The sequence below is a fragment of the Zootoca vivipara genome, chromosome 12 (genome assembly GCF_963506605.1).
Source record: "Zootoca vivipara chromosome 12, rZooViv1.1, whole genome shotgun sequence".
Lineage (NCBI taxonomy): Eukaryota > Metazoa > Chordata > Lepidosauria > Squamata > Lacertidae > Zootoca > Zootoca vivipara.
The window spans coordinates 14181208-14196945 of record NC_083287.1 but is presented as its reverse complement, the minus strand read 5'-3'; the positions used below and the strand labels follow the sequence as shown (position 1 = coordinate 14196945).

Below are 15738 nucleotides of genomic sequence, written 5' to 3'. Positions count from 1 at the left end.
AATCAGCCCTGAGTGCTCACTGGAAGGACAGATCGTGAAGCTGAGGCTCCAATACTTTGGCCACCTCATGAGAAGAGAAGAATCCTTGGAAAAGACCTTGATGTTGGGAAAGATGGAGGGCACTAGGAGAAGGGGAAGACAGAGGACGAGATGGTTGGACAGTGTTCTCGAAGCTACGAACATGAGTTTGACCAAACTGCGGGAGGCAGTGGAAGACAGGAGTGCCTGGCGTGCTATGGTCCATGGGGTCACGAAGAGTCGGTCACGACTAAACGACTAAACAACAACAACAACAACAAGAATTGTAGACGTGGAAGGGACCCCAAGGGGTTATCCAGTCCAACAATGCAGGGTTTTTTTTTGTTTTTTTTTTTTGCCCAACGCGGAACTCGAACCCACGACCCTGAGATTAAGAACCTGCGATTGAAGCCAGACGTTCTGGCTCAAGTCTGCTTGCCTCATGCATTACTCCGGGAAGAAAGAGACGTGTGGACCCCATGCAATGTGTGACCCACTCTCTGTCTTCTGCACGCGCTCTACAGGATTCCCTCTTGCAAACAGATCCCCACCCCCCCGCACTCCCTTCCTTAGAAGAAGCCAACTGGCTTTAATGATTCAGCCTTTTCCCAGCTTCCTCCCTCCCGAAATACCCCCCCCCCCCGCATTAAAGAGAGAAAGGGCGGCCCACGACCCGCCTCCCCAGGTCCCCTCCCCAGCGATGATCAAGGGAGGAGCGGCCTGTCTATCACAGAAAAGGGCGGGGCTAGAGGCTCCTGCTCTCCTCCCTTCCCTCCCTCCCTCCTTCCTCCCTTCCCTCCTTCTTTCTCTCCCTTTCCAAGTTTCCGCTTCTCCCTCCTTCGCGCGAACCGTCCCGTCGCTCCTGCTCGGCGCCGGGGGGCTAATTCGGTGCCAAGGCGGATTGCTCAGCCGGCATCGCGCTCCCGAATCGGGAGAGAGAGAAGGAGAAGCCGCCGCCGCCGCAAGAACTGCTGCAGTGTCCTAGGAAGGAAAAGCAGCGGCAGCAGCAGCGTCGGCAGGGGGTGAGGTTTGGCACCTGGCCGGTAGAGGGGGCTGCAGGGCATTTGGGGGGTGGTGGCAGAGGCTGCAAGTGGATGGTTTGCAGGATCAATGTCCCCCCGCACGCCGGAGTTCCAGAATGGAACGTTGATCATCTCTGTACGTTCCATAGAACGCGCAGAGAAATCCTCCCCCGCTCCTGTTAGACACCCTCCGTTGTTTCGATGGCGTTCGCTTGTGTGTGTTTGTGTGCGTGAGATTTTGGTGCTAGAGATGCTCCGGCGCAGGCTCTTAGTACGCACACGAAGCGGAGAAATGCCCAGTTGATCAGGCCAAGTGCGGGATCGGGGTAAGTTTTAGATGGCTGATGAATGATAAGGGCTTTATTTCGCCGTGGTAGATGGATGGATGGGCAGACAGTGCTTTTGGGGGGGGCGGGGCGGGGCGGGACGAAGTGGTACACATACCTCTAATCATTTTGTGAATCTTTGTACTTTTCTCCATTTACTGTATTCATTTTTCCCAATTTGAGCTATAAAATTGTAATTTTCTTGAGTGAAAATGAGAGCACCCCTAAACATTTTAAAGGGGGGAAAGCACTGGATAGATAGATAGAAAGATAGAGTGCTTTTTTTCTGGGGGCATGCAGGGGTACGTATACCCCTAAACATTTTGTGAATCTAAGTTTGGCCTCATATTTCAATATGAGTAGGAAAATGAGAGCACCCCTTAAACATTTTTTAAGAAAAAAAGCACTGGGTAGGTAGGTAGATTTTATTTAATCTTTATTTTTTATAATTTGTATAAAATTTTCTGTTTCACAATTTTGAATACTCATTTAAACATCCCTAAAATATCAGTGACTTCCCTTCTTCTGTTTTCATGGTTCATTTGGCATACCACATATCCCTGCCTATTTTAACACAAACCAAACCATTCGGTATTCCGTTATTACATTAATCAAAACTTAATTACCCTGTTGAATTTACCTTAATGCTGCCAACGATAGATAGATAGTTTTTAATGGTGCTTTATGACATTTAGGAAATGTTAGCAACTCAGTGCTGCTTCTGAACCAGGGAAGGAATATTAGTGTGGATCTCTTATCCCCCGCGGCGTTCCTTCCGTACTTTGTTGGATCTGAAATTTGACTCCTGTCCTTTCGGGGAGGGGGGGATAAGGTCTTTAAATCTACCTATATTACTGTATTTTACAAGTGGAGGACACAAGGAGCAAATAGGAGTTCAACTATACCAAATATCTATTTAAGGGTTATATGACCTGTAGCTAGCCATTAGGGAGCACTGCTTCTTGGGTTTTCCTCCTCTTAAAAAAACCCAACCCATTGCGTCCTCTGAACGTCCAAAGGCCATAGACTGGCAAAGATGGGCATGCGCCTATGTTTGGGTGTAGTATTTGTGTCCGTATGCCTGATTGTGGGGTTCCTATGTGCTGCCATTCATAATTGTGGCGCGTCTCCATACAACTCAGATAGACCTATATAAGGTATGCAGCGCCGACTTTAGCAGATGTGGCATCGGGGTGCAAATATCCGCTCAGCACCCCTAAATTACCACGGATAGTGGGGGGGGGAGCTGCGCACTGCCAGCCACGGGTGTGTGTGCATGCACAGCTCTCCCCCATGCCGCTGCAGGAGAGCAATCCCTGCAGAGGCTTGGGAGGAAAGCTGCGCACCCGCCAGCCATATGTTTGATGGGGAGCATCTGGCGGGCGTGCAGGGAAAGGGGAGGCTGCCGGCAAAGCCACGCAGCTCCCCCACTCGCTGGGGCGCCCCTGAGAGGCCTGCGCCCTGGCACAAGGAACCACTACACCGTATGAGAAAGACGGCTCTGAAGGTATACGTGGGTATTTGTCACTTAAAGCACACTCTTCTGTGCTTCTACGCAGAAGTAAGTCCCACTGCATTAAGTGTACATAGGACAGCGCCCTTTATGACTTTGTCATCCCTGCAGCCTATGATGCTCTGAAAGCTCGCTCTGTGCTTTGATCGATATACCGCCCAAAACTGGTTTGAAGTCCATACCACAATGTTGGTTTCATAATTTTTGATCTGGCATTATACAGTATTGCGAATCATGATGTCTGTGCGTTATGCAAAAAAAATCACAATTGGTTGGGGGGACGGGACGGGACTGTGAAGCCGGCCAAGGCCTCTTCATAGCTCCATCCTTATTTCAGACATTGTGATATATCAGTTGAAAACCAGCCCTACCCACAAGTAAAACACCAGTCTGCAAGGGCCCAAAGATTCACATTTGTTTCCAAGCGCTTTTTCAGAAGTAAGCTATGCCAGAGCTATTGTACTCTAAAGCTATTATTTTCAAAGCATACATCACAACCTTGGACGACATTGTGAGATGTGATTAAGGCTCCCAGGCTTCTTCTTGTGTGTATCATGATCAGGACAGAGGCAGAGTGCTCACTCACCTTTTCTAATTTATTGTGGGGGGTATCTGGGTACAGTAAGTTATCTGGGGGGCAATGGATTGCTCCTCTATATTTTACAGACCTCCCTCTGTCTAGTTACCCCTCACAAGCCTTCAATCTCACTTACCTGGGAGTAAGCCCCTCTGAAATCCATGGGACTTACTTCTGAGTAAACATGCATACAGATGCACTGTAAAATACTCAACTGGGTGGGGGGAATATCCCCAATAGAAATAACTGCTTTAAAAGAAGAAGATTTAATTATCATGTGCAGTAGCCTAAACAACAGATGTTAACATTGATTTTATTGATTTCTCTTCACCAGCCAAGGTCAGAAAGCCATGAACAATAAAGGGAGCCAAAAGCTGGTGAGAGATAAGAAAATATTTCATAATGTTGCTGTGAAAGTGTGTTTATTATCCTGTATTACTTTGGGCTGCTTAGGAAGAGTTGTACCTCAACAGTACAGCACTGTGTTTCCAAACTGGGGTCTCCCGCTGTTTTTGAACTACAGTTCCCATCATCCCTGACCACTGATCCTGCTAGCTAGGGATGATCGGAGTTGTAGTCCAACAACACCTGGAGACCAAAGTTTAGAAAACACTTGCATAGCACGTCCTCTGCATGCAAAAGACGGCAGATCCAGTCCAGGACATCTTCAGGTGAGGTTCAGAAAGACCCTTGTCTGAAACCCTACAGAGCAACTGCCCATCATTATAGACAATACCTTCTAGTTTTCCATAACATATGTCTCCGAAAGTCTGTGAACAGCTGTTTTCTTTTAGGTATAAGCTTGGAAGCAAAAGCTGTCATTTTAGAGGGACCTGTTAGAATTGGGGGCTTCTGCCAGATTCTTTTAAGTTAAACAGTGGTTCCCAAACTGTGGTCCATAGACCACCACTGATCCCTGTGCGTCATTTGAGTCATGTGCTTGTGAAGAACAGTCAGTGCAATGGCTGTGAACAGCAGACAAAGTACATTAAATATCAGACTTGTTTTTAATTGTTTTGTTTTATTTTTGTTTTCATTTCATTTTATTATTTCATCTGGCATTTTCCCGTTCTATGGATACGAGAAAAAGCAACATAAGGAAGAAAAGAAGCAGTAGAAATTATATGACAGCATTGAGTACAATTGCTATAGCAGGCAGAAAAACGATGAAGTGGTCTGCCAGTGGTACATGTGGGGAAAAGTTGGGAACCACAATTGTTGTCTGGAAACATGGTTTCCATGTTGTTTGAAGCCAAACCATAGCTTAGCGTGAACATGTGAGCTCCTGGAGAGAAGATTGTGGCTGCTTTGCTCCTCCTGAAATCATTCTGCTGCTGAGCTAAGCCATGGTTTGTCCTAGCAAGTCATCTAAATCTGGCTTTATGGTTTAGCTTACCATGGTGCAGCAGCAGAACGACCAAGGAGGAGCAAAGGGATCTCCTGGAGCCTTCCTGCACATTCACGCTAAACCATGGTTTGACTTGGTGTGCCGTGCAAACTGGGCCATCACGAGAGATGTCTGAGCGGTTAACCAGGTCAAAATGGTTGCTTGCGTGATTGGCATTTTCTTTGGCGTATTTGGAGATGGGGTGCCTGTTTCAGATACTGCTGAACAGTTTCAGTCTAGAGCTTTCCGCTATGTGCAGGCAGAATGAAGAAGACCAATCTTCTCGTGCCAAATTTTTGTTTTGGGTGGTGGAGTGGAAGCATGAGATTGCCGAATCCCCAAGCTCTCCCCTTCCATCCTCTCCTGTAGGGGTGAGGAACCTCAGGCCCAGGGACCAGATACAGAGCTCTCTGTTTAGCCTTTGAGACTTTTCCCAAACCACTCTCCCAGAGTGCTCTCGTTCTCTGTTCTGTTAACGTTCACAATCTCATCATGCTTTGCAAATATTTTGACTCTCCCTTTCAAAGATCCTTACAAGCATCTTTCCCTTTGCATGCATGTGCTCTCTTCTCTCTCTCTCTCTCTCTGTTGCATAATATTTCACCGGGGAAGTAAATTGTTGGTGACAGCTGATCTCGTCTTAACCCGGGCAAAAATGCATAGTAGTTCTACAGCTTTGAATACTGAAGTTCACATTGCGGTCCCGAGGGCTTTGGGTTATTAATTTAAAAATAGGGAGTTACTTTTTTGGCCAGGCACATCTATCTTTGTTTTTGAAATGGGTGTTCAAAATCTGACAGCATGGCACTGTTTGAGTAACCCATAATCGTCACACAATTGATTCTGCTTAGAAGAACATTAGCACATCTGAGTCTTTTCTTTTTCTGTCTTCAGTGGGAGAATTAAGCAGGTGCTTGTGTTTCTCCAATTAATGTACAATACATTGCACATATTCTCCATTGAAGTTGCTTTTATGTCATGCCAGGCCAAGCCATGGTTTAGGAGAGAATGTGCAACCATGTGGCTCCTCCCCATTCTTTCTGCTTCTGCGTTGATCTAAACCATGGTTTGCCTTAGTGTTTCCTCTAAACCTGGGCCCATGGTTTAGCTCTTCCCAGATGAACTATGAGCTGTGACCAAGGTCCGCCCTATGTGTTATGGCTTGTGGTTTATCTAGGAGAGCTAAGCCACAAACCTGGGTTTGGACAACACACCGAGCCAAAGCTTAGCACAACATGCTAACCAGAGACTTAACGTTGTGGCTATCTGATGTGAAGGAGCAGCCCAAATGTGGATCCAACTTCGTATGTATCCACCGCACTGCAGCTCTGCCCTGAATGCAGGTACTAAATGCAGTTACTTCAAAGGATGTCTTGGTACCTAATGTGGATTTGCTTCTGTTGGTGTGAAAACAACCCCAAACACCTTACGTCTCTGGTTTGAAATACAGCATCAGTCAGTTACGAAAAATACATGGCATTCCTGGTGAGTTGTAAGGGATACGATGTAACAGATACTTGAAGTGCCTTAGGGCAGGAGTCAGCAACCTTTTTCAGCAGGGGGCCAGTCCACTGTCCCTCAGACCTTGTGGGGGGCCGGACTATATTTTTTGGGGGGAAATGAACGAATTCCTATGCCCCACAAATAACCCAGAGATGCATTTTAAATAAAAGGACACATTCTACTCATGTAAAAGCATGCTGATTCTCAGACTGTCCACGGGCCGGATTGAGAAGGCGATTGGGCCGCATCTGGCCCCTGGGCTTTAGGTTGCCTGCCCCTGCCTTAGGTCTTGCAATTTGCAATAGGTCTACGTCCTTTTTGGCCAAACGATTCCCAGGCCACATCTAGGACATCCAAGGATGCCAGAGAAGTCTGACGAAAACAGGAGAGGAAGTTGCTAGCTGTTTGTTTTGCTTATTCATCCCATGTCTCAAATGGAAGTCAGTCGATGCTCAAGATTGCTATTTGCTGCCGCTGTTGCTTTCAGTCGAACAAGCGATAATGCAATTGATTCCGCTTCCCGACGCATCTGTACTGCGCTCTCTTTGCGTTGAAGTGAATGGACTGGAGTAATGTCATGACAACAGCAAGACAAATAACATAGCTATTGGCAGAAGACTGACTGCAGTGGAACAGAAACAGCACTGCGTATGATGCCTACTGGGTAAAATTGGAAGTGATGCCCTTCGTATACCCCTAACGGCATCAAGCAAGACAGGCAGGGGGCAATTTTGCAGATTTGCCACAGCCTAGCCAACTTTGTCCCATGCCATGTTCTTGATGGCTTTCAGAAAATTATATATAAAAATAATAATAATAAATTTATTATTTATACCCCGCCCATCTGGCCGGGTCTCCCCAGCCACTCTGGGCGGCTTCCAACAGAAGAATAAAACACAATAATCTATTAAACATTAAAAGCCTCCCTGAACAGGGCTGCCTTCAGGTGTCTTCTAAAAGTCTGGTAGTTGTTTTCCTTTTTGACATCTGTTGGGAGGGCGTTCCACAGGGCAGGCGCCACCACCGAGAAAGCCCTCTGCCTAGTTCCCTGCAACCAACTTGGCTTCTCGCAACGAGGGAACTGCCAGAAGGCCCTCGGTGCTGGACCTCAATGTCCGGGCAGAATGATGGAGGTGGAGACGCTCCTTCAGGTATACTGGACCGAGGCCATTTAGGGCTTTAAAGGTCAGCACCAACACTTTGAATTGTGCTCGGAAACGTACTGGGAGCCAATGTAGATCTTTCAAGACCGGTGTTATGTGGTCTCGGCGGCCGCTCCCAGTCACCAGTCTAGCTGCCGTATTCTGGATTAGTTGTAGTTTCCGAGTCACCTTCAAAGGTAGCCCCATGTAGAGCGCATTGCAGTAGTCCAAGCGGGAGATAACTAGAGCATGCACCACTCTGGCTAGACAGTCTGCAGGCAGGTAGGGTCTCAGTACAGTATGTTTTAATTTTAGCTGTATTGTTTCGTTCCTTTTTTGTGTTTGCCATCCTGGACTCCTTTGGGGAGAAGGGTGAAATGAATATAATAAATAGATATTTATATGGTAGTGTAGGAGTTATGCAGCAACCTGGTAGTTTAGCTCATGCTTGCCTTGCCTCCTGATCACCCCCCCTGTTGATATAAGGGTCCCTGAGTGAGTGAGCAATTGTGAGAGCCTTACTGCCACTTGCAAGCAGGTACATACAGAGGAAAAGTTTGCGCTTTGAAATGCAGCGTGTTCCAGAAATGGTGAGTCGAGCTCATTAATGGTCCATCTAATAAATAAATCATCCCTGGTGCTTTCTTACAGAGCGACTGCATCTTTTAAAAGATGGGAGGTGCTTTGCTGCACAGACTGCAAATGTGAGATGTTAGAAATTTATGGCCACTTACCTCCTCCCCAGGTTTAGAAACAGACAAAATTATTCACCCTAGGCATCACGAGAGTGGCCATTTTATTTTGGATCCCTTTCCTGGCTATCCCAAACATGGAATTCACCTTTCTCACAGCTGCCGGGTTGACATTTTCTGGCGCAATCCACTATGATCCCAAGAGCTCTTTCCTGTTAAGTCACCGCCGGCTCAGTCCCCATCAGAAGCTGCGGTACAGAATATATTTTGCCCCAATGTGCCTCGCTGTATACTAATTTTTGCTGCACCGCATTTCATTACACATTGCACTCGCCATCGGTCTGCCGCGAGTCCGTTACTGATAAAAAAATAAAGCAGCCGCTAAAGGACTCTAGCATTATTGCAAAATGCTGTGACATGGGCTTTTGGCATACAGTTTAGCAATGTGATTGAAAAAAAATGCAGATATTGTGAGTGTCTGATTTATCTCCCTTGGTTTGTTTTTCAGCACAGTCTAGCCGGTGATTTTTTTACAGCTGCAAACGTCAAGGAGTATGACGTCCGGCCTGGATATTCAAGCCCTGAAGAGGAATCAGAAAATCAACTTGCTTTGAATCTTCAGGTGCTGGCAAGTATGTTCAAGTCTATGATTGTGTAGGATTTCATTGCATGGCATGGTTTCCTGTTCCGGGAGATCTTATATACATAAGAAGCTCCTACCTTCATGTGGGAGGAAAGTTTTTACTGGAGACAACCAAAGCATTCAGAAAAATTCATGTGGCCCTGACTTCCTAGGACTCTGTCATTCAAAATGCGAGTAAGGAGGGTTTTGTTTTGTTTTTTATATATAATTTTTATTAAATTTTCTGTTTTGCAATTTAAAATACTCATTTTGCATCCTTAAGATATCAAAGATTTCCCTTCTTTCCATGGTTCATTTTACGTATCATAAATCCCTGCATATTTTACAAGAACTATACCATTCAGTATTCCTTTATTGCATCCATCCAAACTTATTTACACTGTTGAATTTATCTTAATGCTGCCAGCGTTTTCAGTTATTTCCCATACATTCAACAAATGTTTTCCAATCTTCTTTAAACCTATGTTTCTTTAAACCTATGTTCTTCTTGTTCTCTTATTCTATATGTTAAGTCTGCGAGTTGTGCATGTTCTGTCAATTTAAGTTGCCATTCTTCTTTAGTTGGGACCTTGCTCGTTTTCCATTTTTGGGCTAACTAAACATGGGCCGCAGTAGTAGCATACATAAATAACCTTTTTTGACACCTGGGAATTTCAGTCTGAATTATCCCCAGCAGAAAGGACTCTGGGGTGTTTTTTTTGGGGGGGGGGAGTACTTTAAAACATTTTTTCCTATTCATTATGGATCATTTCCCAGTACTCTTTTACCCTTTTACAGGTCCACCACATATGAAAGAATGTGCGTGTGAGTTCACCAATTCAAGAATTCCTTGCCCCTGTGGCGTAGCAAGCCGCTCCGACACCCGGGATGGCAAATTGCCGTGCACCTGGGGGGGCGCGGCATCACTACGTAACGATGCATGCATTGCTACATAACACGCATGCGTAGTGCGATGCTGCGTATGCGTGTTACGTAGCGGGGTATTGCCGCCGTCCCCCCCAGCGACTCCAAAGCCATGTGCCTCCAGCTTCAGGTAGAAAGCCCGCTCGGCGCGGCGGCGGGGAGTGCCACTTGCTACACCCCCCCCCCCCGGTGTGCACCGAGCAGACTTTTTGCCGGGAGACTAGAGGCTCAGCTTGGGAGTCGCGGGGGTGGGCCGCCAAGTGGCACCCCCCCCCCGAGTGGAACCTGGGGCGCATCGCCCCCCATTGCGACGCCCCTGCCTTGCCCCCTGGGTGTATTTTGCTGCTGTGAAATATGTGGCCATGCTGTATCCCTGCCCTCCCTATTCCACTCAATCACCAATCAAGATACTACGCTCAGAGTTTTAAATGCTGTGTATCCGTAGGTTCCACTTAATATCAGCATTAGATTTTGTGCTGAAGCATTCGCGCATGTTGTGCTTAGCTGCTTTCCATCGACACCATCATGCCTGTTCACTTGCCACCAGTAAGAACTGAACATCCAGGGATGCTCTGGGTGCTTTTTTTGGACTACAACTCCCACCATCCCTGACCACTGGTCCTGGTACCTAGGAATGATGGGAGTTGTAGTCCCAAAAAACAGCCAGAGACTCAAGTTTGGAAAACCCTCAACTAGTCCAATAAATCGATGAGGTGCATTTTTCGGTTTTCTTCCTAATCTCCCGTCTAAAGCTGCTATCTTCTGCTACTCTTGTGTGGAATCAAAGTAGCTCACTCCTAAACCGTACAGGAGATTGCAGCCTAGGAAAATGGATTTTCTGCCAAGAAATAGCCTATCGCTTAGATATAGCATGCTTGGAGAAAATGTACGGTAGTTTGTCGGCACTGAACCGTATCCCCAACCATCATAAGTAGGACTAGTTTGATAGGAACTGGGGGGGGGGGTATTCAGCTGCCTTCTCTTTTCCTCGTGGTTGAAAATTATTTTTCTCCCCCAGTCTTCTTCATGTATGTATACTGTATACTTGGCCTCTTCTTTGGATGTTTAATTGCCTTAAAAGCACAACAAGCTTCCTGTCTGCCTCTCAGGCAAACACTTGAGCTTTACAAAATGGCACCAGGTCTCAATGATGTGGATAATAATAATAATAATAGTTACAGGTAGGTAGCCGTGTTGGTCTGAGTCGAAGCAAAATAAAAAAATTCCTTCAGTAGCACCTTAAAGACCAACTAAGTTTATATTTTGGTATGAGCTTTCGTGTGCATGCACACTTCTTCAGATACATTAGAAACAGAAGTGTCAGACCCTATATATATACAGAGGGTGGTGGGGGTGGGTGGGAATGGGTGATGGGTTGATGGGAGTGGTAAACCTGTAGATGGCTGTTAATGGCTGCTGATGGCTGCAATTAGTCCTGGGCTGAGATGGCTGTTAATGGCTGCTGATGGCTGCAATTAGTCCTGGGCTGAGGTGTATCTGAAGAAGTGTGCATGCACACGAAAGCTCATACCAAAATATAAACTTAGTTGGTCTTTAAGGTGCTACTGAAGGAATTTTTGTGGATCATTTGTGGATTTTCAGGAACGGCAGCAGATAATCCCGAGTGGAAGGCTGACCACAGGGCGGCTGGTAAATTGAGGTGAGCCAGCTGGAGCAATAGGAAACCGCTAACTTGACGGCTGGAGCATGCTCAGACTGCCTCTGCAGGAGGAGTCGAGAGACGGCACTTTGGGTTTGCAAATGAAACACAAAACGCCTGCTCTTGCAGCTGTTACAAGACTTTGGCAGAAGGCAGAGAGTGGGCAGGAAAGCTACAGAGCTTGTTTCCTTGCAAGAAAGCTTCTTCAGGGTTTCCTCCTACCCAGACCCTCCAAGTGTCCCTATTTTCCAGGGATTTACAGAAGCCGTCCCAGTTTCTGATTTGATGTCCCTGTGTATCATCTAGCTCCCGGTAAGAGGAAGCGTTTGTAGGAAGCGTTAGTGCTTAACTCAGTGCAGACCTTATAAGTATCGCTCTTTTCCAGGGTCAGTCTTGGATGTACCGGTTCTGATTTGATTCCCGAATGTCCCGCTTTTCCCTAGGACGTCCCTATTTTCATCAGAGCAATGTTGGAGGGTATGGAATAGGGCGTCCCTATTTTCGTTGGAGTAATGTTGGCGGGTATGGAGTTATGTGAGCCCCCGAGCTAAGAAGATAACTACCGTATTGGCCCAAATATAAGCCGCACCCGAATACAAGCCGCTCCCTTAAAATTCTGCAGGCACTCACACCTGTTCCGTTTTACCGTATGTCTGTTTCAGCAGCGATATCGTAAAAGCCCATTTTTGTAAGGTCGCAAATTTAATTCATGGTCGGAATTTGGTGAATTTTGGCTTATATTCAAGCCAATACAGTATACAACCTTTAGAAGACATCTGAAGGCAGCCCTGTAGAGGGAGGTTTTTTAAATGTTTAATGTTTTATTATGTTTTTATATATGTTGGAAGCTGCCCAGAGTGGCTGAGGCCACTCAGTCAGATGGTTGGGGTATAAACAGTAACATTATTATTATTATTATTATTATTATTATTATTATTATTATTATTATTATTGGCGAAATGTTGGAGGGTATGCCTTCCTCCATCTTAGTGGGGGTGGGGTGGGGTTTCACTTTCTTACCTTTTCTTCGCTAAAGTGGGCTCAGGTGTGCATTCCTATATGTCCTGAACCCTTAATCTGCCCTTGACGACACTTCTGCATAGTAAAAAGAGGTGGCAGTTTCTTGAAATTATTAAGTTTGCTTGGTGAGTGTTAATTGCAGTCATGCTTTATTAGGTGTGCTGGTTACGCATACAGATATTCAGTTGCTCATTCTGCTTTTATAAAAAGACTATCCTTCAGACTCATTGTTTTCCCTTCTTTTGGTCAAGAGATGGGCCGTGCAGTATTTAAATGAACACATCTCTTTTTCTCCACCATCTAACAACAACAACAACATATCATCATTATTCTTATTTATACCCCGCCCATCTGGCATGGTTTTCCCAGCCACACTGGGCGGCTCCCAACAGAATATTTAAAGCAACATAAAACATTAAAAACTTCCCTAAACAGGGCTGCCTTCAAATGTCTTCTAAGCTTGTACTGTAGGTTGAGGAATAATGTTCATGTCATGTAATAATGTAATCATGACTGGGTTGGGATAACTTTTTAAAAAGTTTTGATTCCTGCCCCCTCCACACCAGAGTTTAACTTGGCCCTCGGAGCTTTATGTCGATGGATTCAATGCCTATATATTGCCATGGAAAGGCTCTTGACCATTTCCCTCTTGTTGCCATCCTTGCCCAGCCTTTCTGGACAAGCTGCTATTTGGGGTTTTTTTAGGTTGTTGTTCTCGCTGATGAGAACATTTCTACCGGTATTACATCCAAAAGTCCTGCCCGGTCTGAGCCAGAGGAACAACATTGTATACAGTCGTACCTTGGAAGTTGAACGGAATCCGTTCCAGAAGTCCGTTCAACTTCCAAAATGTTCAGAAACCAAACACGGCTTCTGATTGGCTTCAGGAAGCTCCTGCAGCCAATCAGAAGCCACGGAAGCCCCGTCAGACATTCAGGTTCCAAAGAATGTTCGCAAACCGGAACAGCCACTTCCAGGTTTGCGGCGTTCGGGAGCCAAAATGTCCAAGTACCAAGGTGTTTGGGATCCAAAGTACGATTGTACTTTATTTTCCTCCCCATACACTCCTCCAGCAATGAATTTTTATAAGGCATAGTTGAGCAAACCATTTTCTATTTGGTAGCCATTTGGTACCATCTGTGCCTCCGTCTGCGGCGAGACGCGTATTTTTGCACTGCTAAAATTAGAGAGGAATCTGTTTGGTGCAGCTGCTTCGAAAAGTATTTTTGAATTTTATCAGCATGTCTTCCTCTTTGCATGAAAGCTGAAAAATGTTTGAACTTACTTTTTATATATATAAAAAAGAAACTTTACAGGAACATTACCAAGATGATAATTAATTTTCCTCCGGGTTTCTGTCTCTCCTTCTTATTTTAGACCTCGTTCCACAATGTTAAAGAGGACTCAGGATGCCTCCCTCTTCCTCTGTCTTTGCCACCTGCCCCCCTGCTAGGGTTTGCATCCAGAATGAACATAGCAGCTGTGTTTAATGCCTTGCTGGTGTCTCTCCTCGCAGCCGTGCTGTGGAAATACATCAAGCTGCGAGATCACGCCTTCGTGTTGGAAGAGGAGCTGGTCCTCACTCGCCAGACGCAGGAGCTCTCTCAGGTCCGCATCGACTACCATGCTGCTCTTCAAGCCTTGGTCCAAGATGGCACCAGGATGGTGTGCACTGGGAGAATGCACATGGACCGGATCTGCCGTTTCGAATCCCTCTGCTACTCCACGGAGGCGGAGGAGTTCATCTTCTTCCACAGCAACTCTTCGGTCATGCTCCCCAACCTGGGCTCCAGAAGATTCCAGCCTGCCCTCCTTGATCTCTCCTCGGTGGACGACCACAACACACAGTATTTCAACTTCGTGGAACTGCCTTCCGCATCGCTCAAATACATGCCCAAGCCGGTGTTTGTCCCCGACGTGGCCCTGATTGTGAATCGATTCAACCCGGACAACCTGATGCATGTTTTCCACGACGATCTCCTCCCGATCTTCTACACCATGCAGCAGTTCCCAGATTTGGACCTGGATGCCCGGTTGTTTTTCATGGAAGGCTGGGGCGAAGGCCTGCACTTTGAGCTGTACAAGCTGCTGAGCACGAAGCAACCGCTTTTGAAAGAGCAGCTGAAGACTCTGGGGCGGCTCCTTTGCTTTACCAAGTCGTACGTGGGCCTGTCCAAAATCACCACGTGGTACCAGTATGGGTTCGTCCAGCCCCAGGGGCCCAAGGCTAACATCCTGGTCTCCGGGAACGAGATCCGACAGTTCACCAAATTCATGGCGGAGAAGCTGAACGTGAGCTCGGAAGGGATGCCCGGCGAAGAATATATTGTCGTTTTCAGCCGGACCATCAACAGGCTAATTGTCAATGAGGCAGAACTTATTCTGGCACTGGCCCAGGAATTCCAGATGAAAACCATCACCGTTTCCATAGAAGACCACACTTTTTCAGATATCGTGCGCCTGATCAGCAATGCATCTATGCTGGTCAGCATGCACGGAGCGCAGCTGGCGATGTCCCTCTTCCTGCCCAGAGGAGCCACTGTTGTGGAACTCTTCCCTTACGCCATCAACCCTGAGCATTACACCCCTTACAAAACGCTGTCTACTCTCCCTGGCATGGACCTCCAGTACATTGCCTGGACGAACACCGAGAAGGAGAACACGGTGACTTATCCGGACCGGCCTTGGGATCAAGGAGGAATTGCCCACTTGGACAAGGCGGAGCAAGACCGTATTGTGAAAAGCGGCGAAGTTCCGCGCCACCTCTGCTGCCGCAACCCTGAGTGGCTTTTCCGCATCTACCAGGACACAAAAGTCAACGTCGCTTCCCTGATCCAGGCTATCAGGCAAACGGTGAAAACGAAGCCTGGGCCCAAGAGGCAGAAGGGGACGAGCGGCCTCTACCCGGGCAAAGTCAGAGATGCCAAGTGCCAGACCTCCGTCCAGGGCACCAGCGAAGCGAAACTCTCTGTGTCCTGGCAGATCCCTTGGAACCTGAAGTACCTGAAGGTCAGGGAAGTGAAATACGAAGTGTGGATACAGGAGCAAGGGGAGAACACGTACATGCCTTTCATCTTGTCCCATCAGAACCACACCTTTTCCGACAACATCAAGCCCTTCGCAAACTACCTGGTCTGGATCCGTTGCATTTTCAACAAGAATCTCCTCGGACCCTTTGCAGATGTGCTGTTGTGCAGCACGTAATTGCCAGCCAGTTTGGGGTGGGGGGATTTGATTCCACCAAGGGGCTTTCAAATAAAGCAGTCTGGTCCTGTCGACCTCTAATTTCTCATGGGGTTGACCAGGACTTTGAAGACCATGCTAGTGCCTCA

At 46.8% G+C, this 15738-nt stretch overlaps 1 protein-coding gene across 1 annotated transcript; it reads left to right on the top strand.

Moving 5' to 3' along the window:
* The first annotated feature begins 800 nt into the window (after positions 1-800).
* POMGNT2 (protein O-linked mannose N-acetylglucosaminyltransferase 2 (beta 1,4-)) lies at positions 801-15738 on the top strand. The gene is made up of 3 exons (XM_060280649.1): positions 801-1040; positions 8689-8812; positions 13784-15738. Exon 3 carries the CDS (start codon positions 13874-13876, stop codon positions 15608-15610), a length of 1737 nt encoding a protein of 578 aa, XP_060136632.1. The 5' UTR covers positions 801-1040; positions 8689-8812; positions 13784-13873; the 3' UTR covers positions 15611-15738.